Genomic DNA, 20,176 nt, shown 5'->3' with positions numbered 1-20,176 from the left:
CTTAAGAAAGCCTCAGAATACAGAACACTTTATAAGTTCTTGGTACCAGCACCAGTTTAAGGTGAAATCTACATTTTAAGAACATGTTCAGAGTGTGGTGATAACTGCACTAGAATTAGAGTTGTATTCTTTATTTGGAGAAACTACCATGTCTTGTAAAACTGTTGCTTTTCCCTTGGCATCCCCTTCCTTATTATTTACACATATATACAGACTTAGCTTTGAATTCAACACCCCCCCCCAGCTCTCTTACAAAGACATTTTGAAATTGTAAATGACATCAATCAGAGCAAGTGGTAAGAAATAGAAATTAAGAGAGCTTATCACTGATTCATTAATATTTCTGCCTTCATTGATAGTAGTTTCTAAAATGTTTAAGTGGAGGAAGCCATCACTAGCATTGTCAAAACCAGATGAACTTGATCTGTCTCCATTCTGAATATAATTAAATTAATATTTCAAGTTCACCACTTGAAAATTGTTTGACAAACTTGGGCAAAGACTGTAATTCACATCCTTAGTGGAAACAGAAATAGAAACAACAAACAATAACAACAAGGTCTTACGCGAGCTCTTCAAACAACACGGGTGGAGGTGCTTCAATGAAGGTTAGCGAGTTGGAGATTATGAAGGTCTGAGAAGTGATGCCACCAATTATGTTGCCTCTCAACTGATGATACTCGTGAAGTGGATTGTGTGGATCTCTTACCATGCAGTTATTGTGAAACTTGCATGCCATGTGAGAAAGTAGTACCAGTATCAAGACTACTAATATCACCATCCTCAGTACCAATTATCTCTCTAAACACAGATTGTTCTATTCCATCTTAGGAGACTCAAACAGGTAATTCCTTGATTTTTCTGAGTTCCTGCTTCTACAACTAACTTATAAAGTGATTATTTATATTATCCTTCATACACTGTGCTATTACTTTTGCTTTTCTCCACTGAAAATCCTCGGGGAGGAGCTTCGCCAAGTAGTTGAATTAATTACAGCCCTTTTCCTAATTACAGGAGTAGGTAACCATCAACTTAATATTGGTGTTCACAAATGGAGTTGCAAAGAAAGAAAGAAAGAAAGAAAGAAAGAAAGAAAGAAAGAAAGAAAGAAAGAAAGTGTATGGCATCTGAACAGAGGTTTTTTCTTTTTCCATGGAGGTGGTTAGGATGCCCCCCCCCCCATTCAAACTTCAGGGCCCCAGAAATGTACTTTATTTTGACTGGCATGGATCTGCCAACTTCTTGAGCAGTTCATGTTGATGCTACCGCAGAAAGGCAGCATGAGGTAATGGAGGGTGCCCATAACTTCATGGCCCCCCAAATGTACTTCCTTTTGACTGGCATGGTTTTTCCAACATTCAGTTTTATTGGATGACAGTGCCAGCAACACTTCTTGAGCAATTCAAGTTGATGCTAAAGCAGCAAAGGCAGCATGAGGGAATGGAGCAATGGCAAAACCTGCAGCTTGACCTAATGGGGCAGTGGCAGAACCAGCGCTTCAATGAATTGAAGCAGCTGCAAGCAGAGTGTATTAGAAGTCTCCTTGTAGAGAAAAGTATGGCTCTCTGTGAGGTGGGAACCTTGTCTGGTGAGATGCTATGGGAGTCTGCAGGTGACCCTGGAGCCCAGCTGCCAGGTACCCAAAAGGAAGGGGTGGCCAGAGAGACCCACAATGTGGATGGGAGGTTAAAGGGCTTGGACTATGCAGAGATGCAATCTGTAGCTGTAGGCAAGGAGAATGTCTCAGAGAAGGACAAGTTGGCTGTAGTTTGGAAGCAATTAGGGACTCAGCTACATTGAGAAAGAAAAAGCGCTTTATAAGCATTGTATATTCATTATGACCCTGTGACACCAGATGGTGTGTGGAGTCCTGTTTTGCCAACCCAGTTTCTCATATGACGTTTACAACACTTTTAACTGAAACACTTGTAGTATTTAAACCTCATGCCTACCTTTATTGGTTGTCAGAGGAACTGCTAGTGAAAACCATTGTGAATGGGTAGATCTCAAAAGTTTGCCCATTTCATTTGACCAGCTTTATTTTTTCCTGTGCATTTATTTGTATTCAGTTTCCTATGTATTCTATGTATTATTCAGTGGGGACTGGATGCAGAACCAGTGACTTGCAGAAAGGATGACCCAATTCACTCATATCTGAACAAGATTCCGCCTCCCCTGAACACATAGGCAATCCTTTTTTACCTACTGATTGTTGACTAGCAGGTGAATGAATATTCCATTTAGATACTACTATTGACAGTTATTTTATATGCAATTTATTTTGACTTAAAGAAACACCTGAACATATAACAGGTGTGAGAGGATAACTGATAGAACCACATAGCAAGTCCAATACATGTCAAATGAGATTTGCTAGAATGAGCACTCACACTTTACACTGTGGGTGCCCTTTGCGGGATCACGTGTGGCGCTTTGGACCCCAGGGAACTTACCAGTTGTATGGGCTGGCCTGCTTCTCAGTCTTATTCTTTGGAGGTTCACTGCCAGCCTCAGTTAGTCAATTTACACTGCTGGGAGGTGGGGCCAGTTGCATAAATAGGGGGTGGAGCCGGCAGCAGCCAGGCAGTCAGCTCAGGAGCTTCACCCACCCAACCCTTCCCTTTGTTTAATGTTTCTGGATTGCAGGTTAACCTTTTTCTTCCCGTTTAGTGGGCGCTGCTATGGTCTTTTGACTGGTTGCTGTTGAAGAACCGGGAAGAAATTTTCCTGCATTGGCAGGTTTTGTCTTCCCTGTAGCAATTTGTCACAACTTTAGCAGTTTAAAGCCTTGGGCAGAATCCTTTAGTCTTTTCTTCCCTAAATGGGGGGTGTGTGAAGTGGTGACTCACCGCCCCCCCTACAGCGGCAATTCCAGGGTCCCCTCTTAAAGGGGTTTTAATATGGGTGTCACTGGCCATACACTGAAAGGTTGTCATTGAACTACCCTGCGTGCGGGGATATTGGGTGGGCTGCCTGCAGGGCACCCCCATATCCCATTTACCTTGATGAGCCCCAGTCCCCCCCCCAGCTGTGGGGCTGGGAGGGATACACGCCCAATGCCTAAGCCAAGGTCTTCCTACATTTAAAAGTTTAATAAAGTTGTGGCCAAATTTTAATTCCATAAAACGTTATCACAAGTATTTTTTCCTTTCTGGTGGTCCCTGGGAGCTGGGGCAGTCGGCGCCTGGTCATGCAAAAAAATTTTCACAACAACATTTATTGAAATATTTTAATATACTTTTTTTTACGGTATCCTAAGGAAGGTCTGGTGTTTGAATTTTGTTGGGATTTATATATATGCGATTTGGAGGAATAAATTAGTCTGCTGCATCCTCCTCATTCTCATTTGTTTTCGCTTTGTGATGCTGAACTTTGATGTGTCCTCTACATTCTGATCCAATCGCACAATAACTTTACACACATATTTCTTTCCCTCCTGCTCTGAAAACCTCCCTTCTGGACATGGGGTGCAATCATAGCAGCAAAATGGCTCCCCCTCTTTCATTTTCTTGCTAGAACCGTGATGGCAACTCTCACTACATACAGAAAGAGGCTTAACCTAATCCAGAGATGAAATAGCAGAATGTTAATCTTGAGAAAAATCAATTTAGATCCGTATAGATAGGTGTGTGTGTGTGTGTGTGTGTGTGTGTGTGTGTGTGTGTGTGTATATATATATATATATATATATATATATATATATATGTATATGTATATATATCCACCTATATACATCTATATGTACGTATATATTGTAACTGAAAATGAATCTTGAACCATTGTTGAATAACTTAATCATATACCACCACGTTAATGTTGAACATCATAGGAGCATAATGGTGCATTCAATGACCTATGTGCATCCATCCAATTTTCACTAGACTGGGAAAGGAGGCCTATAACTAGGTTTGAAAGATCCTCCACCTATTTGCAATATTTTGTATGCTACCATGGACATTCAAATGCTGTCAGGGTGCTATGGGATGAAGACATGGATATTATGTTGCATGTATTCAATTTATGCCACTATGCTAATGCTGGAAATTGTAGAAGTGTGTTAGTGTGTATTGTCTAGGGGATTTCCACCCAATTATCCATTATAATGAGGTGTGTGTGGTAGTCACCCTCTACCTAGTTTCAGTCTTTCAAATATTACCACAGTGGTGCATTGTGAAAACATGGAAACATATCTTCAAAAAGGTTTCCCATCCCAGCTGTAGATGCTCAACGGTATTATCCCGCATTTTAAGACTTGAACCTAGTATGAAAAACAGAATGCTTTATGAAGCCTAGTAAATATTTGGAACAAATGAATAGGTATCAGACATGCTGACTTGAGAAGGAGATTGGGGTGGGGGCTGACATTGCAGAGAACATCACATTGGTCAGGGATGATGGGAATTGTAGTCCAAAAACAGCTGGATGTTTGGGAAACCTGGTCTAGCTTGATATTCTTTATAAAAACCAGGGAGTACGTTTGAGAGCTGAAGGAGCACTTGCCAACATATGCACTGAAAGATATTTGATTAAGCACTGCATACCTCCCTAAAATCAATATGTCCCTCACTGCCAAAATGTGCTTTTGCTTGAATCTATGAATAGGATAGATTATGGGGGATTTTTTCGGAGGAAGGGGGGTTATGTTTTAAATTCCATTATTGAACCCATCCTCCCCACCAGGGATGTATGAAACATAAAGGCATATATTAACTCAGAGGAGCCTTTCTCTAGCAATACAGTAACACTCTGAATGATAATTCATACACAAAATACCCTGGGTTGCAGATAATAGCAAATCACAAAGACACTGAGATTATTCAGACTTTCCTTCTTATTAGTTGTTCCCTGTTGTTCAGCTCAGGCCTCAGCACAATGATATAACATTTGGGGAGAAAGATGCAACCTAGGAGCCCAGCACTGGAGGCTAATATAGAAAAGATTTCCACAGCTACCATATATTTCCCCTTTGAACTCAGGTAGGATGGAATAAAGGAGAGCCAAACACTGCAAAATACCAACATGCTGAAAGTAATGAATTTGGCTTCATTGAAACTACTGGGCAATTTCCTGGCAAAGAACGCCACAACAAAGCTGATTATGGCCAGGAAACTGATATAACCCAAAACACAGTAAAACATAGTCATGGACCCCTCATTGCATTCTAATATAATTTCTTCAGCAACTGAGTGCATGTCAACATCCGGGAATGGGGGAGAGATGACCAACCATACGGTACAAATGCCTGCTTGAACAAGGGAGCAGGAAAGAACAATGGCATTGGCAAGTGTTTTCCCCACCCACTTCCTCATCCTGGAACCTGGTTTGGTGGCCATAAAAACAAGAACCACAGTAATGGTTTTTGCCAACACACAAGAAACAGCCACAGAGAAGATCATGCCAAAAGTGGTTTGTCGGAGGAGACACAACACCTGCTTAGGATGTCCAATGAATAGCAATGCAGAAAGGAAGCAGAGCAGGATTGAGATAAGGAGAATGTAGGCAATGTTCCGGTTGTTGGCTTTGACAATGGGAGTGTTGTGGTGCTTCAGAAATATTCCTAGCACCAAGACTGTTATCAGACAAAAGAAAAGAGCAAAGAAGGCTAAACTGATGCCCAGTGGTTCTTTATACGATAAAAAGGAAATGAACTTGGGAATACAGAAATCCCTGGTTTTGCTTGGATAGGTTTTTGCAGTGCATGTAGAACAGGCATTCATGTCTGAAAAAGAAAAGATATGGGCTTCATTTCAAATTGATTCCAGACATTTCACAAGCATGTTTTCTCTTCTACATCTAAAATAATCCATTCATTTTAGGGTATTCCTTTGGTGTCAGTCTTCTCAAACTATGGAAGGTGAGGAGATGGTTATGTGAATTCCCATTCACCTTCCTGGAAATGTTATGATCTCATGTATTTTAGAGCTCTGTGAATGCACATCTGCCTCATTAGTTGAATCTGCAAAGTAGTGAGCTAAGAGTAGAGACATTTTATGTTTATAAGCCCCATTCCATGCCTTTTAAGCATGGGACACCCTTGCCCAGCAGCGCTGTGGCCCACAGATTGCAGCAAAATACTGGGCAAGGTTTTGTTCAGTATCGTCTCTGGGTGGTGGACTGCAGGGAAAAATCTGGCCCATGAGCCCTTGCTGCAGATAGGAGGGGAAAGCCTATATAAGGATTCTTCCTTTGGAGGCCACAGCCATTTTGCTTTGAGAGGGCTGGAAAGGATTTCTTTTCTCTCAACCCGATTGGCACATTGTTGGGTTTTTTCTTCACCTTTGCCTCAGTGAAATCATGGATTTCCCTGGTTAGGCAGAATAATATTGTTTGTATGAGGGAGGAAATGGCATTGGGCAGGATCAACATAGTATAGTGTAATGGTTCTAGGGGTTGCTCGTGCGTAAGCCGGTGCCAACACCTGGCTGGGTTGCCTGAGTAAACCTTTTCTGTCTGGAGAGCCACTCACCCGTGGCTGTCTCAACCACTGGCAGAATCTGTCAGTGGGCGTTTCTTAAACTTCTTCCAGCAAAGAAGCTCTTTGACGCCTAGTCTCCTCCTACTCTCCCTGCGCGGAAGCTTTCTGCGCAAGGAGGGCATAGGCAGTGGAGGACCCTTACTCTCCCCACTGGTCCCCAGCAAGGAGTCATGGGACCGCCTCACCAATTCCCCCATCTGCCTCCCTTCTCCACTGCTGCTACGCTGATTCTCTTCCCCAGAAGCTGGGCTGCCTCTCCCCATCCCGGGACGCTCTCTGGAATCCCTCTGGAGCTTGCTCTCTCCCTCCGGCACTGATGGCAGTTCCCTGACATATAGGATGCCCCCATAAGGTGCCTGAGGAGAGGATTGACCATGGCAAACCCAAGCGTGGGTTCAGTAACTGCCTGGCTGGAATCTGCATCCTGGTTCCCCAGTGAGACCTTGCTTCCTTGCATTGCAACACGGCTTGGTTCAACACTAGCCGACTCCTGTTGTAAAGATTTGGAGCCATCTAAACCCAGTGTATATATTCCATCAACATGGGACTTGTGGAATGATGAACTGATCCTGGTACAAAATGCCATATCAACCCTTGACATACGTGCTTCTTTCAATAAAGATTTGGCCTGATTTTATCCCATCACCATTGTTCAGTCTGGTTATTTTGCTGCTCTCATGAGTCACAAAATGTGCTTGCCTGGGCAATTTCTTTGCTCATTTGTGAAGTTTAGATACTATTTTTCCATTTCTATTTCCATAGTGGTATACAAAAGATTTTCTGTATATCTCAAATAACAGAGTAGTATGCAAGAAAAGGGTTTTTATCCCATCTCATTATCTAATATCATCTTTACTTGTTTTTGGACACCACAAGAATTAAATGTATGTATGCAGATGAATACCAACTGGATACAGCTCATATGAATTTCTACACCTTTTAATATAATCCCCTGATGAACAACCTGTGTTTGAAACACATTGAGGTTAGCATATATACAATTTGGTCTAAGTCTTCTGCATCTATCACATTCACTTTTGCTTCTGCATTGTGGTGCTACAATTTTGATGTGTTTCCTTGATCATGACCAAACTTTCCCCAGCTTTGTTCACTCTATTTCTTACCCCTTTGGTCTGAAAACTTTCCTTCTGGACATGGGATGCAATCATAGCAGCAAAACGGTTTTCCCTCCTTCACTTTCTTGCTGGAACCGGGATAGCAACTTTCAGAACATACAGAAAGAGGCTGGACCTAATTTGTAAGTGAAAGAGTAGAATGATTATCTTGAAAAGAAGTCTCAAGTTCTTAACATGATATTCATGTATAACTGAAACCAAACTGGGATCACTCATCCATAACTTTATCTGGCATCCTTCTGAGATATGAAATATCCAGGGCTATGCGAGGTATTCCAAGTGTGGTCACACCATAGGTCTTAATTCTGTCAATAATATATTGCCAAGTTTTTTTTCCACACACACCCCTTCCTAATGTTCCCTAATTTAGAATTTGGCTTTTTCACACGTTGATCCGAATGTCTCTTTCATGTTCAGACACAAATTTAATGTGAGACCACAGTCAGAATGTTCAGAAGAGTTCTAGATGCTGCACCTCAAAAAGAATATTGATGAACTGAAAACGGTTCAGAGAAGAATAAGCAAAGTCATCAAAGTGCTGGAGCAATTACATCATTGTCATCATCATCCTTAACAAGCCCTTTACCTTAATACACTATTAAAATAAAAAAAATTAAACATTTAGAAACAAATTGAAAGGAAAGGAAACCTACGGGGAAAGTTTACAATATTTGGGGATTTTTAGCTTAGAAAAGAGGATTAGACAAATTCATGGAGAAGAAGTCTACCAAGGGCCACTAGCTAATTTTTACCACAACAGTTGGAAGCAACAATTGTCTGAACCAGGCAGAGGGCCTTCTCAGTAGTGGTGCCCACCTTGTGGAATGCCCTATCATCTGATGACAACGAAATAAAAAACTATATGACTTATAGAAAAAATCTGAAAGCAGCTCTGTTAAGGGAAGTTTTTAATGCTCAATATTTTATCATGTTTTCAATATTCTGTTGAGAGCTGCCCAGAATGGCTGGGGAAACCCAGCCAGATGGGTGGGGTATAAATAAATTATTATTATTATTATTATTATTATTATTATTATTATTATTATTATACCAATCACTACAAATTGCAAATGGACAGAACACTGCTGCTCTCAAGTCCTGCTTTCAGTCTTCTCATAGACATCTTGTTGCCTATTGTGGCATTGTGTGTGTAATCCAACTAGCACAAACATATGTTTATTCTTTTCACTACATTTAATATATTCAACAGCAAAGCAAACAGTGCAGAAGTTTTTTGAGTCTTAATTTCTACATAAGTTTTATCATTTCTAATCAAAACTCGGTATTTGTCATGGGCTGAAAATTGTTCATTCAATGAAACTGAATAGTTTCCCAAGCAGTTCCCAACTGAATCCTACCTGATTAAACCAATTGTGCCATGTGATGGCATCCTTGTTGATGGTGAACACTTGGTCTGGAGAACCCTGGGGATCCATTCTCCCAACTTTCACTCTATGAAAGGATTGGTTTGAGGAAATAATCCAGTTAATAATATCAAATCCAGTCACTAACTCCCCATTCTGGTCAAAGGAGATCTTGTCTCCAGCACTGTTGTTAAAGGAGACAATTTTCAGAAAGTGATGGAGCTGAGTTGAAAAAGAAAAGGAGCTTAGGATAGGCTGCATTTCTGTGGAATCTTTTACAGCAAATCATACAAACATCTTCCCTGGGTGGAAGCAACCCATTTACATCCTATTCTGAATCGCAGGACCCCGAAATGGCTCCAGGAAAGAATGGGTGAGAGAAGATATGCATTAGGAGCAAAGAGGAAAGAAATACCAACATCAGGCTCTGCTGCCCAAATGGATCCTGCCACCTAAGGCAGTTGCCTCACTTTGCACTTTGGGCCAGTCACTCTTGATTAAAAGTCATTTAGTGTTTTAAAGGTTAAAGAGTGACTTTAAATTAGGTATCAAATGTATTTTCTAAATCCATCGCCTTTTTCACCATATACAATTAATTTAGCACTTCCTAAACTTATTCAACATTACTGGTCAAAAAACATAGTAGGGCTGCCCTTAGTAAACTGGATTCTGGCTGTAGTTGCGGAGTTTCAAAGGTTCTATCTTACTTCTGCTGGACAACATTTTCTTTTAAATGAAACATGTCTCTTCTAACACAACATTACTGAATCTGAAAGCCTCTTACCAGCAAATACACACACTTCTTAACGGACTCACAGTGTAGTTGTGGCACTTTCTGAGAGCCAAGAGGCAGCATGAAACAGAGGTAGCATGAATTAGTAAATGTATAGCAGCAAAACTATAATGTGTATATTTTAAGTTCACCAGTGGAAAAAGAGGGAAGCAGCTCAGTCGGTTGAGCATGAGACTCCTAGTCTCAGGGCTGGGAGTTCTAGCCCCACGTTGGGCAAATAGATTACCCTAGTGGCCCCTTCCAACTCTACAATTCTATAATCTCAGAACATGTTAACACTAATATAGAGAAAGAAGATGGAAAGGAGAGAATGAGCAGAGTTTGGGGTAGGTCTGCCTTAGGTTCAGAATTGTGTCCAGGTGGAATATTCTGAAAGTGGCTAAAATGTTCAACAACTTTGCCAATGCTCAATAACTTTGCCAAAAAAAGCAGAACAATTTTTGTGTCCAGATTTTCAGCTTTTGAAATATGGCAACCCTAGTTTGGGGAGACCTTTTATTAGACAGAATAAAAAAAAAAAGACCTGCTAGATAAGTCAAAAATCCTCCCTGGTCCAGCATACAGTTCTTATAGTAGATTACAGGATTGGACTAGATTACCCTAGTAGTCCCTTCCAACTCTACAATTCTATAGTCTCAGAGCCTGCTCACAGTAACATGAGAAAGAACATGCCAATGAGAGGATGGGAAGAGTTTGTGGAGACCTTTTACCAAACAGAATAGATACCTACTAGATCAGTCCATAGCCTATCAAGTGCAGCGTATGGTTCTTACAATGCCCAACCAGATGTCAATGGGAAGTCCACAAGAAGGATCTGATTGGAGCATATTGTTATATATTCTGAGAGATATGTTGCCATCCAACAGGAGGAATTTCATTCCATTACCTGCAACACCTGCTGATTCTGAAGGTTCCTCCACCTTCTTTCAACCACTGATGGATGATTCAGTCGAGATGAAGACATGGAGTGTAAAGCATGTGCCACAGCATAAACAGCATTGTAGATGCTGTAGCTGTGGCCAGTCAAGCTCATTTCAAAAAATGTCCCAGGAAGGCTTTCCAACTTCTCTTTTCCTGTGCAAATGTCTCCATCCACCTTATCCCCATCTATACTTTGGAATACACAACCAAAGGCCTGCTGCCAGAAATCCCTGATAAAGCCATCTCCTGTTGTAAATGAAGGGCTTTTGCTTTCAATAAATGTCTTGAATCCTGGCAGATCACTGGAGTGAACAGAGAAGGACAGAACACCATGGACTATGTCTGTATCCCAGGTTCTTTGAAACACCATTGAAGTGAGCTCTATCTGAGCTGTTAATATCCACACTTTATTTATTGTACATTCTCTTTCTGAGGCATATGGTAGCCACCTCAAATACACAATGAGATAGGATTCTCCATTAGCAACCACTACATTGGCTTTGCTGTCAATGATTCTATCATTTATTTTGGCTCCCTCATGTAGCTTATCATACATTTCTGTGACAATGGTAAATTTGTTGCTTCTTTCTATGAAGGCAAAACAAATACCCTTTCTGGAGAATACTGGAAACACTGTCTGCACAAATCTTTCTCCATATTCATCATTGGATGTAAGGATCCCAATCCATGTCCATTTGAAATGGAGAAGCAAAGTCAGAATGCCTGCATGCTGAAGAGCATCTTTAGGAGACATTTGGTAGAAGGAAAGGCCTTTGGTTTTATCATTCATCACTGGAGCAGGGCCATATATGAGCTAAAAAAGGGAAATAAGAATGAATAACTAACTAACTAACTAACTAACTAACTAGAAGCCCAACTTTGGCCCACAGAACCCCTTTCTTCAAACTGTTGGTATATAAGTTTTTATTACAAGCACAGGAATTGTTTTAATGGAGGCTGGTTCAGTATGGCAAATGGGGCAATGCTTTATCAACCTCTGCCTTCTCTCAGAAAGTCTACCCCTGCCTGCCATCTTACTTACAGCAAGTCAGGGGATTGGTCTGCCTGTCATATGCTGTGGCTGTAATTATTGCTGATATTCCTTTCTTCCACCTTCCCACCATCACCTGACAATTTACTTTCTTCTGTAGGTGCTGTTATATTTCCAACACTCTCATTTATAATGAACCGTATCTCAGCTTCCATTTGACATTCCTAAGCAAGGAAATATTTCCTACATGCCTTCACCCACTTCAGTTTCCAAACCCACAATCTTGCCTGTGTGGTGAAAAAAAGCATTTAAATGGATGAACTCCCACATTCCACATAAAGATGGAGACATCTACACAATCTACCTGTGGAATCTTGTAGATATCCAATACAGTTGCAATATAATGAGAAATTAGAGGGTCCAGCCCCCCAACAATTGCTATTAATTTATTTTGGACATCACATATGTAGTTGGGAACTATTTTTTCTTTTGAAGACATAAGCTGCATTGTGGCATGATAGGTATTCTTTGCATTGAAGTAACTGTCGTAAATGTGGAAGCCCAAGGAAGTATTGGGTAAAATCTGAGAGTTTTCATTTATCTCCTTTACAGCAAATGCCAAAGCCAGGATGTGCTGGTAATTCTTAGGCACTACCCTAAAAAAAAAAAAAAAAAAGTACAGCATATTAGGATATCCCACACATTGTAAAATGCGGACTATGTTGTACTCCCTATACTTCCTTACAGTATTTATGTACAAACTTTCTTTAGGCAATTCTTAGCCCTAAGTAGGCTGCACAAATATTAGACAACTGTATTCTCCTTTACAACAATGCACTCGATATAGTTTATTGATAAGTTACCAATATAAAGTTCCATGTGTTATCATGAACCATATGATTTGACATTTTCAGAAGGCTGTATTCGATGCATGTGAACACCTACTCCCATTCTTGATATATATCTTATTCTATGACATTACTGGATCTTTTCTTAAGAATGCGTCAGAATACAGAACACTTTATAAGTTCTTGGTGAAGTACCTCCAACAGTTGAAGGTGAAATCCATATTTTAAGTACATGTTCAGAATGTGGTGATAACTGCACTAGAATTAGAGTTGTATTCTGTATTTGAGAAACTTCCATGTTTTGTAAAACTGTTGCATCTCCCTTGACATCTCCTTCCTTATTATATACAAATATATAAACACCCCAGCTCTCTTACAAAGACATTTTGAAATTCTATAAAAAAAATGACATCAATCAGAGCAAGTGGTAAGAAATACAAATTAAGATAGCTTATCACTGACCATTAATATCTCTGGCTTCATTGATAGTAGTTTCTAAAAATTTTAAGTGAAGGAAGCCATCACTAGTACTGTCAAAATCAGATGAACTTGATCTGTCTCCATTCTGAATATAATTAAATTAGTATTTAAGTTCACATGAAAATTGTTTGACAAACTTGGAGAAAGACTGTAATTCACATCCTTAATGGAAACAGAAACTGTAACAACCAACAATAGTAACATCAAGGTCTTACGCGAGCTCTTCAAACAACACGGGTGGAGGTGCTTCAGTGAAGGTTAGCGAGTTGGAGATTATGAAGGTCTGAGAAGTGATGCCACCAATTATGTTGCCTCCCAACTGATGATACTCGTGAATTGGATTGTGTGGAGCTCTTACCATGCAGTTAATGTGAGGCTTGCATGCCATGTGAGGAAGTAGTACCAATATCGAGACTACTAATGTCACCATCCTCAGTACAAATTTCCTCTCTAAACAGAGATTGTGTTTAGACTCAAACAGGTGGTTCCTTGTTTTCCTCCCAAAGTTCCTGCTCCTACAACTAACTATTAAATTGAATATTTATATTATCCTTCATACACTGTGCTATTACTTTTGCTTCTGTCCACTGAAACTCCTTGGGAAGAAGCATTGCCAAGTAGTTGAATTAATTACAGTCCTTTTCAAAATTACAGTAGGTAATCATCAACTTAATATTGTTTTTCACAAATGGAGTTGGAAAAAGATCAGAAAAAGATTCCAAAATGTTCAGAAAATGAAGTGCGGCTTCTGATTGACTGCAGGAAGCTGCGGAAGCCCTGCTGGGCATTCGGGTTCCAAAGAACGTTTGCAAACCACTTCTGGGTTTGCGGTGTTCAGGAGCCAAAACGTCCGAGTACCAAGGCGTTCAGGATCCAAGGTATGACTGTACAGACAACCACATGGCACAGGGGCCTGTTTAGTGGCGTACTATTTGCATTGTTATGGTGAGGAGAACTATTAATGATTTTAAGGAATTATTCTGAATGTTTTATGTATGTACAACTGCAAACATCTTGTACTCAGGTTTCAATAATTGAAACTGATACTGTACAGATGGAACAGACAGTGCTCTAGACCTCTCCATTTGGACTCCCTGTGCAGTTAAACTACAGCTCTATAGGGAAATCTGGAGGCAGTGAAACTGACAAGCAACAACATATCATCATAAACATACAGTGGTACCTCGGGTTACAGACGCTTCAGGTTACGGACGCTTCAGGTTATAGACTCTGCTAACCCAGAAATAGTACATCGGGTTAAGAACTTTGCTTCAGGATAAGAACAGAAATCGTGTGTCAGCGACACGGCAGCAGCGAGAGGCCCCATTAGCTAAAGTGGTACATCAGGTTAAGAACAGTTTCAGGTTAAGAACGGACCTCCAGAATGAATTAAGTTCTTAATCCAAGGTACCACTGTATTAGGAACCTCAATGGATATAGGAGGCTCTCTAATTCATATGCTTACCCTGCATGAAACGAGGGCAATGAAAATAGGTGTGTGGGGGGGGGGGAGCTATGGCACTTGTTCTAATGCCTGAATAGGGTTAAATATATCTTCATGCTTTCTTTCTTATTAGATGTTCCCTGTTGTTCAGCTCAGGCCTCAACACAATAATGTAAAATTTTGGGGCAAAGATGCAACTCAACAGTCCAGCACTGGAGGCCAAGATAGAAAAGATCTCCACAGCAACTAGGTATTTACCTTTGGAGCTCAGGTAGGCTGGAACAAAGGATAGCCAAACACTGCAAAAGACCAACATGCTGAAAGTGATGAATTTGGCTTCATTGAAACTGTCAGGTAACTTCCTGGCAAGGAAAGCCACAATGAAACTGATAATTGCCAGGAAGCCCATATAGCCCAAAACACAATAAAACATAGTCACTGAACCCTCGTTACATTCCAGGACAATTTCCTCCGTAACTGACCACATGTCAACATCTGGAAATGGGGGAGAGGTTACTATCCACACAGCACAAATGCCTGCTTGAAGAAGGGTGCAGAAAAGAACAAAGAAGGATGCAAGTCTTTTCCCCACCCACTTCCTCATCCTAGATCCAGGTTTGGTGGCCATAAAAGCCAGAAGCACTGTGATGGTTTTAGCCAGCACACAAGAAACAGCCCCTGAAAAGATGATGCCAAAAGCAGTTTGTCGGAGGAGACATGTCATCTCCCCAGGCTGGCCAATGAATAGTAATGCACAGAGGAAGCAGAGCAGGAGAGAGCAAAGGAGAGTGTAGGTGAGATTGCGATTGTTGGCCTTGACAATGGGAGTGTCGTTGTGCTTCATAAACATTCCTAGCACCACAGCTGTGATCAAAGAAAAAGAAAGGACCAAAAAGGTAAAACTTATCCCCAAAGGTTCTGTGTAAGACAAAAATGTAATGACCTTAGGAATACAGAAATCCTGTCTATTGCTTGGATAGGTTTTGTCCGTACATGTAGAACAGTCGTTCATGTCTGAAAAAGAAATTAGGTAACCACAAGTTTACATACAAGCCAAACATATTGTAACTCTTTATCTTATAAGGTTTTTTAAACAACCAATTCTTATTAGGGAATCCTTTTAAGGTCAATCCTTTGAAATGTGTCCAGTTAGGAGATGGTGGAGTAGGTTACCATTCATTAACTACCATCCTCATGAAGGTATTATGTTCTTTCGAACAACATATTTATTTACATATTTATCATTTCCTTTGTTCATTCCTGAGGCTTTTCTCCTTTTGTTTTGAAGTGGAATAAGTGGTATGCAGTTGATATGGCACTTCCGCTCATGTTATGTAACATTGATGGAGGAAAGGAGTCACATAAGGAAGAATCTTCCACAAGCGACTATCCCAGCACAGAAGTCTGTGGCTATCCAACAACATGCTAAGAATAATTTTCACGAGCTGTTAAGTAACAGGATAGGCAGCACAACAAAACTATGCTCAAGTGTTTGCATGAATGCTTCTAAGGGGATTCAACAGAATGTACTTAGAAACCCCCTTCAGCCATTCATGCCAAATACTTAAAGATCTGAAGAGGAGTCCACACATCTAGAGGTTGAGGGTGTGAACGCCCATGCACTCCCAAACCCATAGTTTCAGCCCAGTTTCAGGTTAATGCCCAAACACGGCTCAACACAATCCCTTAGTTTGTAGTATTGAACACCTCCTGCCTACCTTTATTGGTTTTCAGAGGGAACTACTGGTGAAAGCCATTGTGAATGGCTAGATGTCTAAAGTTTGCCCATTTCATTTGACCAGCTCTATTTATCTAATGCCAAAATCTCCAGTCTCAAGCAACCAGCTTGTTTCTATGCATTTATTTGTGTTCACTTTCCTATGTATTCTATGTATTATTCCGTGGGGACTGGATGCAGAATCGGTGACTTGCAGACAGGATGACCAAATTCACTCATATTTGCACAAGATTCCCCCTCCCCTGAACACATACGTGATCCTTTTTTACCTAATGATCGCAGACTGGCTGGTGAATGAATATTCCATTTAGATACTACTATTGACAGTAATTTTATATGAAATTTATTTTGACTTAAAGAAACACGTGAGCATATAACAGGTGTGAGAGAATAACTGATAGCACCACAAAGCAAGTCCAATACACATCAAACAAGTTTTGCTAGAAAACAATTTTCACAACATTCATTGCAATATTTAAATATACATTTTTTTTAATGCTACCCTAATGAAGGGCTGGTGTTTGAAATATGTTGGGATTTATGTTTATGCAATTTGGAGAAATAAATTAGTCTGCTGCATCCTCCTCATTCTCATTTGTTTTTGTTTTGTGATGCTGCACTTCGATGTGTCCTCTTCATTCTGGCCAAATTACACGCTAACTTTGCACAGCATATTTCTTACCCTCCTGCTCTGAAAACTTCCCTTCTGGACATGGGGTGCAATCATAGCAGCAAAATGGCTCCCCCTCTTTCATTTTCTTGCTAGAACCAGGATAGCAACTCTCACTACATACAGAAAGAGGCTTAACCTAATCCAGAAATGAAAGAGCAGAATGTTAATCTTGAGAAAAATCAATTTAGATCCACATAGATATAGATGTAAATCTATATATCTATCTATATGTATATATATATCCACCTATATACATCTATATGAACATATATATTGTAACTGAAAATGAATCTTGAACCATTGTTGAATACCTTAATCAAACACCACCATGTTAAGGTTGAATATCATAGGAGCATAATGGTGCATTCAATGACCTATGTGCATCCATCCAATTGCCACTAGACTGGGAAAGGAGGCCTATAACTAGGTCTGAAAGATCATCCACCCGTTTGCAATATTTTGTATGCTACCATGGACTTTCAAATGCTATCATGGTGCTATGGGATGAAGACATGGAACAAATTATGTTGCATGTATTTAATTTATGCCACTATGCTAATGCTGGAAATTGTAGAATTGTGTTAGTATTGTCTAGGGGATTTCCACCCAATTATCCATTATAATGAGGTGTGTGTGGTAGTCACTCTCTACCTAGTTTCTGTCCTTCAAATATCACCACAGTGCTGTGATGTGAAAACATGGAAACATATCTTCAAAAAGGTTGCCCATCCCAGCTGTAGATGCTCAACAGTATTTTCCCACATTTTAAGACTTCAACCTAATATGAAAAACAGAATGCTTGTCTGAAGCCTAGTAAATTTGGGCACAAATAAATAGGTACCAGACATGCTGACTTGGGAAGGAGATGGGGGGTAGGGATCTGATGTTGCCCAGAACAGCACAATGTCACGTAATCTGAAGACCCTACCTGTTTAAACCAATGGTGCCATTCTATGACATTCTCATTGATGGTGAATGCTTGGTCTGGTGAAACTTGTGGATCAATCTTCCCAACTTTCACTCTATGAAAGGATTGGTTTGAAGAAAAAATCCAGTTTATAATATCATATCCAGCGATTAACTCCCCATTCTGGTCTAAAGAAACCTTATCACCAGAGCTGTTGTTAAAGGAAACACCTCTGAGATAGTGATGGAGCTAGATTGAAAAAGCCAACACAAAAGTTTAGGTAAGGCTGTGATTAGACAACAGTGTTCTGGATCTTTCAGAGTATAAGTCCATTGTCTCTTTATCAAAACTGTTTTCTTTTTTTCCCCCAGACCAACAATGTCATAGACCATAGTTGGGGAACTTCCAGCCTAATACCTATTAGATGCTGCATGATCCCAGTTTAACCCATAAGGCCGTTTCCAGAAATCACATCCACCTGCCCCACACCTGAGGTCATATGTGATGTCAGATGTGGGGCCCTAATGTGGCACTCCTGACTGGTTAATGGCAAGGGAGGTTTGCTGACATCACCAAGCAGTTGATGGTTGGTGATAACAACTTTGGAAGGATCTGCTGTGCTACTGAGCTCCTCACACTTAATTCACTAGCAGAGCTAGCTCTAGTCATAAGCAGGACTTAAAGTAACCACCTATCACTTGACAGATGGGAGGTCAAGTCTGCTGTATTGGCTGAACTACCGAGTTGACAATAGCCAGATCCAGTTCCTTCCCCCTGCCAGGGATAATAAGACAATACTTTTTTCATATTTGAAAGTTTATAAGTTTCAGTTAAGTAGTACCTTATAGAGAATGGATCCTCTCAGTATTGCATTGCCTATTCTGTGTAGGAATCCAGAAAAAAATGAAAGAGAAATGGGAATAAAAGGAATGGTATGTTTTTCTTTTTCAGTGCTTGGAATGAACCAGTTCATAAAATTACATTTGAATTAAGTTCATTCTGGGTAGAATTCTGAAGTATTTCTATTTCATCTTCAAGCTCATTTTCTTGCATATGTTTTTCACTCTTTAGACAATTTGAGTCTTTAAGTTTAAAGATAATAATCACATGGGGAAATAAATTAAACTGCTCACATTCCACTGTGCATGTTTTGAAGTATTCTTAGTGTGTTAAAGAATATTATATACTTAATCACAGCAGCTTGTATCATTCTGAATTCAAGGATCATTTGAATGAATCTGAATTGAATGGTGAACTGAATGTAAACAGAACTAGTTCATTTTGTAAAGGGTCTAAGGTGAACTGGAATTAGTTTTTGGAGATGTGGAACTGGAACTCTTAAAATAATTATTATTTATCAATTTATTATTAAAAGTAAATGTTCTGAGCTTTGGTCTTTTTAAAAGAGTCATGTGTATTTCTAGCTCACGTGGAAAGGAAGAAATATTAAAAATTGAGCAAGCAATGTTACCTTTTGGTGTCCCCCCCCAAAAAAATCCATTACCTGCCACAACTTTAGATTTGGAAACTTCAGTCCTCCATCAACAGGCATTGTTCGATATTTGTGTCTAGATGAGGACATTGCATTTAACGCATGGGCCACGGCATACACGCTATTGTAGATGCTGTAGCTATGGCCAGTCATGCTCATTTCAAAAAATGGCCCAGGAAGATCACTCAGCTTCTCTTCCCCTGTACAAATATCCCCATCCACATTGCTCATCGCTGAATTTGGAAATACACAGCTGAATGCATGTTGCCAGAAGTGTCTGATAAAACCATCTCCTTTGGTTTCAAGAGGTTTTCTACTGTCAATAAATTTGTGAAATCCTGGTGGGTTATTGGAATGAATTGTGAAAGACAGAACACCATGAAGGAAGTCTGTATCCCAGGTCCTTTGATAAGCAATGGAAGTCAGCTCCATCTGGGCTGTTACTATCCACACTATGCCTTTCTGTTTATTTGTCATGTGCTCTTGCCCTGATAGATATGGAAACCATCTCAGAAACATAATAATATGAGATTCTCCATAAACCACTACTACATTGGCTTTGCTGTCAATAATGTTATCATGTAGCTTCGCTCCCTGATTGAACATGTCATTAATTTCAGTGAAAATCATATGTGTGTGACTTTTTTCTATGAAGGCAAAGCAGATACCACTTTGAGTAAACTCTGGAACCACAGTTTGTAGAAATCTATCTCCATATTCATCATTAGAGGTAAGGATCCCAATCCATGTCCACCTGAAATGCAGGAGCAAAGAGAGAATCCCTGCATACTGCCAGTCTTCCTTGGGAGCCATCTGGTAGAAGGAAAGCCCTGGTGTTTTATCATTCATCACTGGAGGAGGGCCATAAATAAGCTAAAGATAGATGTGGAGGGGAAGAGAAGATAATAGCATTC

General features: G+C 40.1%; 1 protein-coding gene across 2 annotated transcripts; it reads right to left on the bottom strand.

Annotated features, from left to right (window-relative positions):
- Window positions 1–4,780: 4,780 nt before the first annotated feature.
- LOC310746569 (vomeronasal type-2 receptor 26-like) lies at window positions 4,781–20,130 on the bottom strand. 2 transcript variants are annotated; one of them, XM_083580451.1, is made up of 8 exons: window positions 19,275–20,130; window positions 17,792–18,019; window positions 16,873–16,999; window positions 15,396–15,466; window positions 10,655–11,503; window positions 8,970–9,197; window positions 7,600–7,726; window positions 4,781–5,719 (listed from the first exon to the last, which is right to left on the bottom strand). In XM_083580451.1, exons 1-8 carry the CDS (start codon window positions 20,109–20,111, stop codon window positions 4,818–4,820), a joined length of 3,369 nt encoding a protein of 1,122 aa, XP_083436577.1. In that variant the 5' UTR covers window positions 20,112–20,130; the 3' UTR covers window positions 4,781–4,817. The 2 variants fall into 2 exon arrangements, with proteins under 2 accessions (XP_083436577.1, XP_083436578.1); XM_083580452.1 differs by having other exon boundaries at window positions 17,792–17,885; window positions 20,017–20,130.
- Between the last annotated feature and the right edge of the window lie 46 nt (window positions 20,131–20,176).

This window comes from Podarcis filfolensis (assembly GCF_964270895.1).
Source record: "Podarcis filfolensis genome assembly, chromosome: 13".
Classification (NCBI taxonomy): Eukaryota; Metazoa; Chordata; class Lepidosauria; order Squamata; family Lacertidae; genus Podarcis; species Podarcis filfolensis.
Note: the sequence above shows the minus strand (reverse complement) of the source record. Positions and strands in the feature narration are given on the sequence as shown.

Coding starts and splice junctions, on each gene's coding strand:
- LOC310746569 (XM_083580451.1), bottom strand. CDS start 20,111: ATGAATGATAAAACACCAGGGCTTTCCTTCTACCAGATGGCTCCCAAG. Junction 18,020..19,274: donor CAAATCTAAAGTTGTGGCAG/GTAATGGATTTT, acceptor TTTTCAATCTAG/CTCCATCACTATCTCAGAGG. Junction 7,727..8,969: donor GGCACAATTGGTTTAATCAG/GTAGGATTCAGT, acceptor CTTACAAATTAG/GTCCAGCCTCTTTCTGTATG.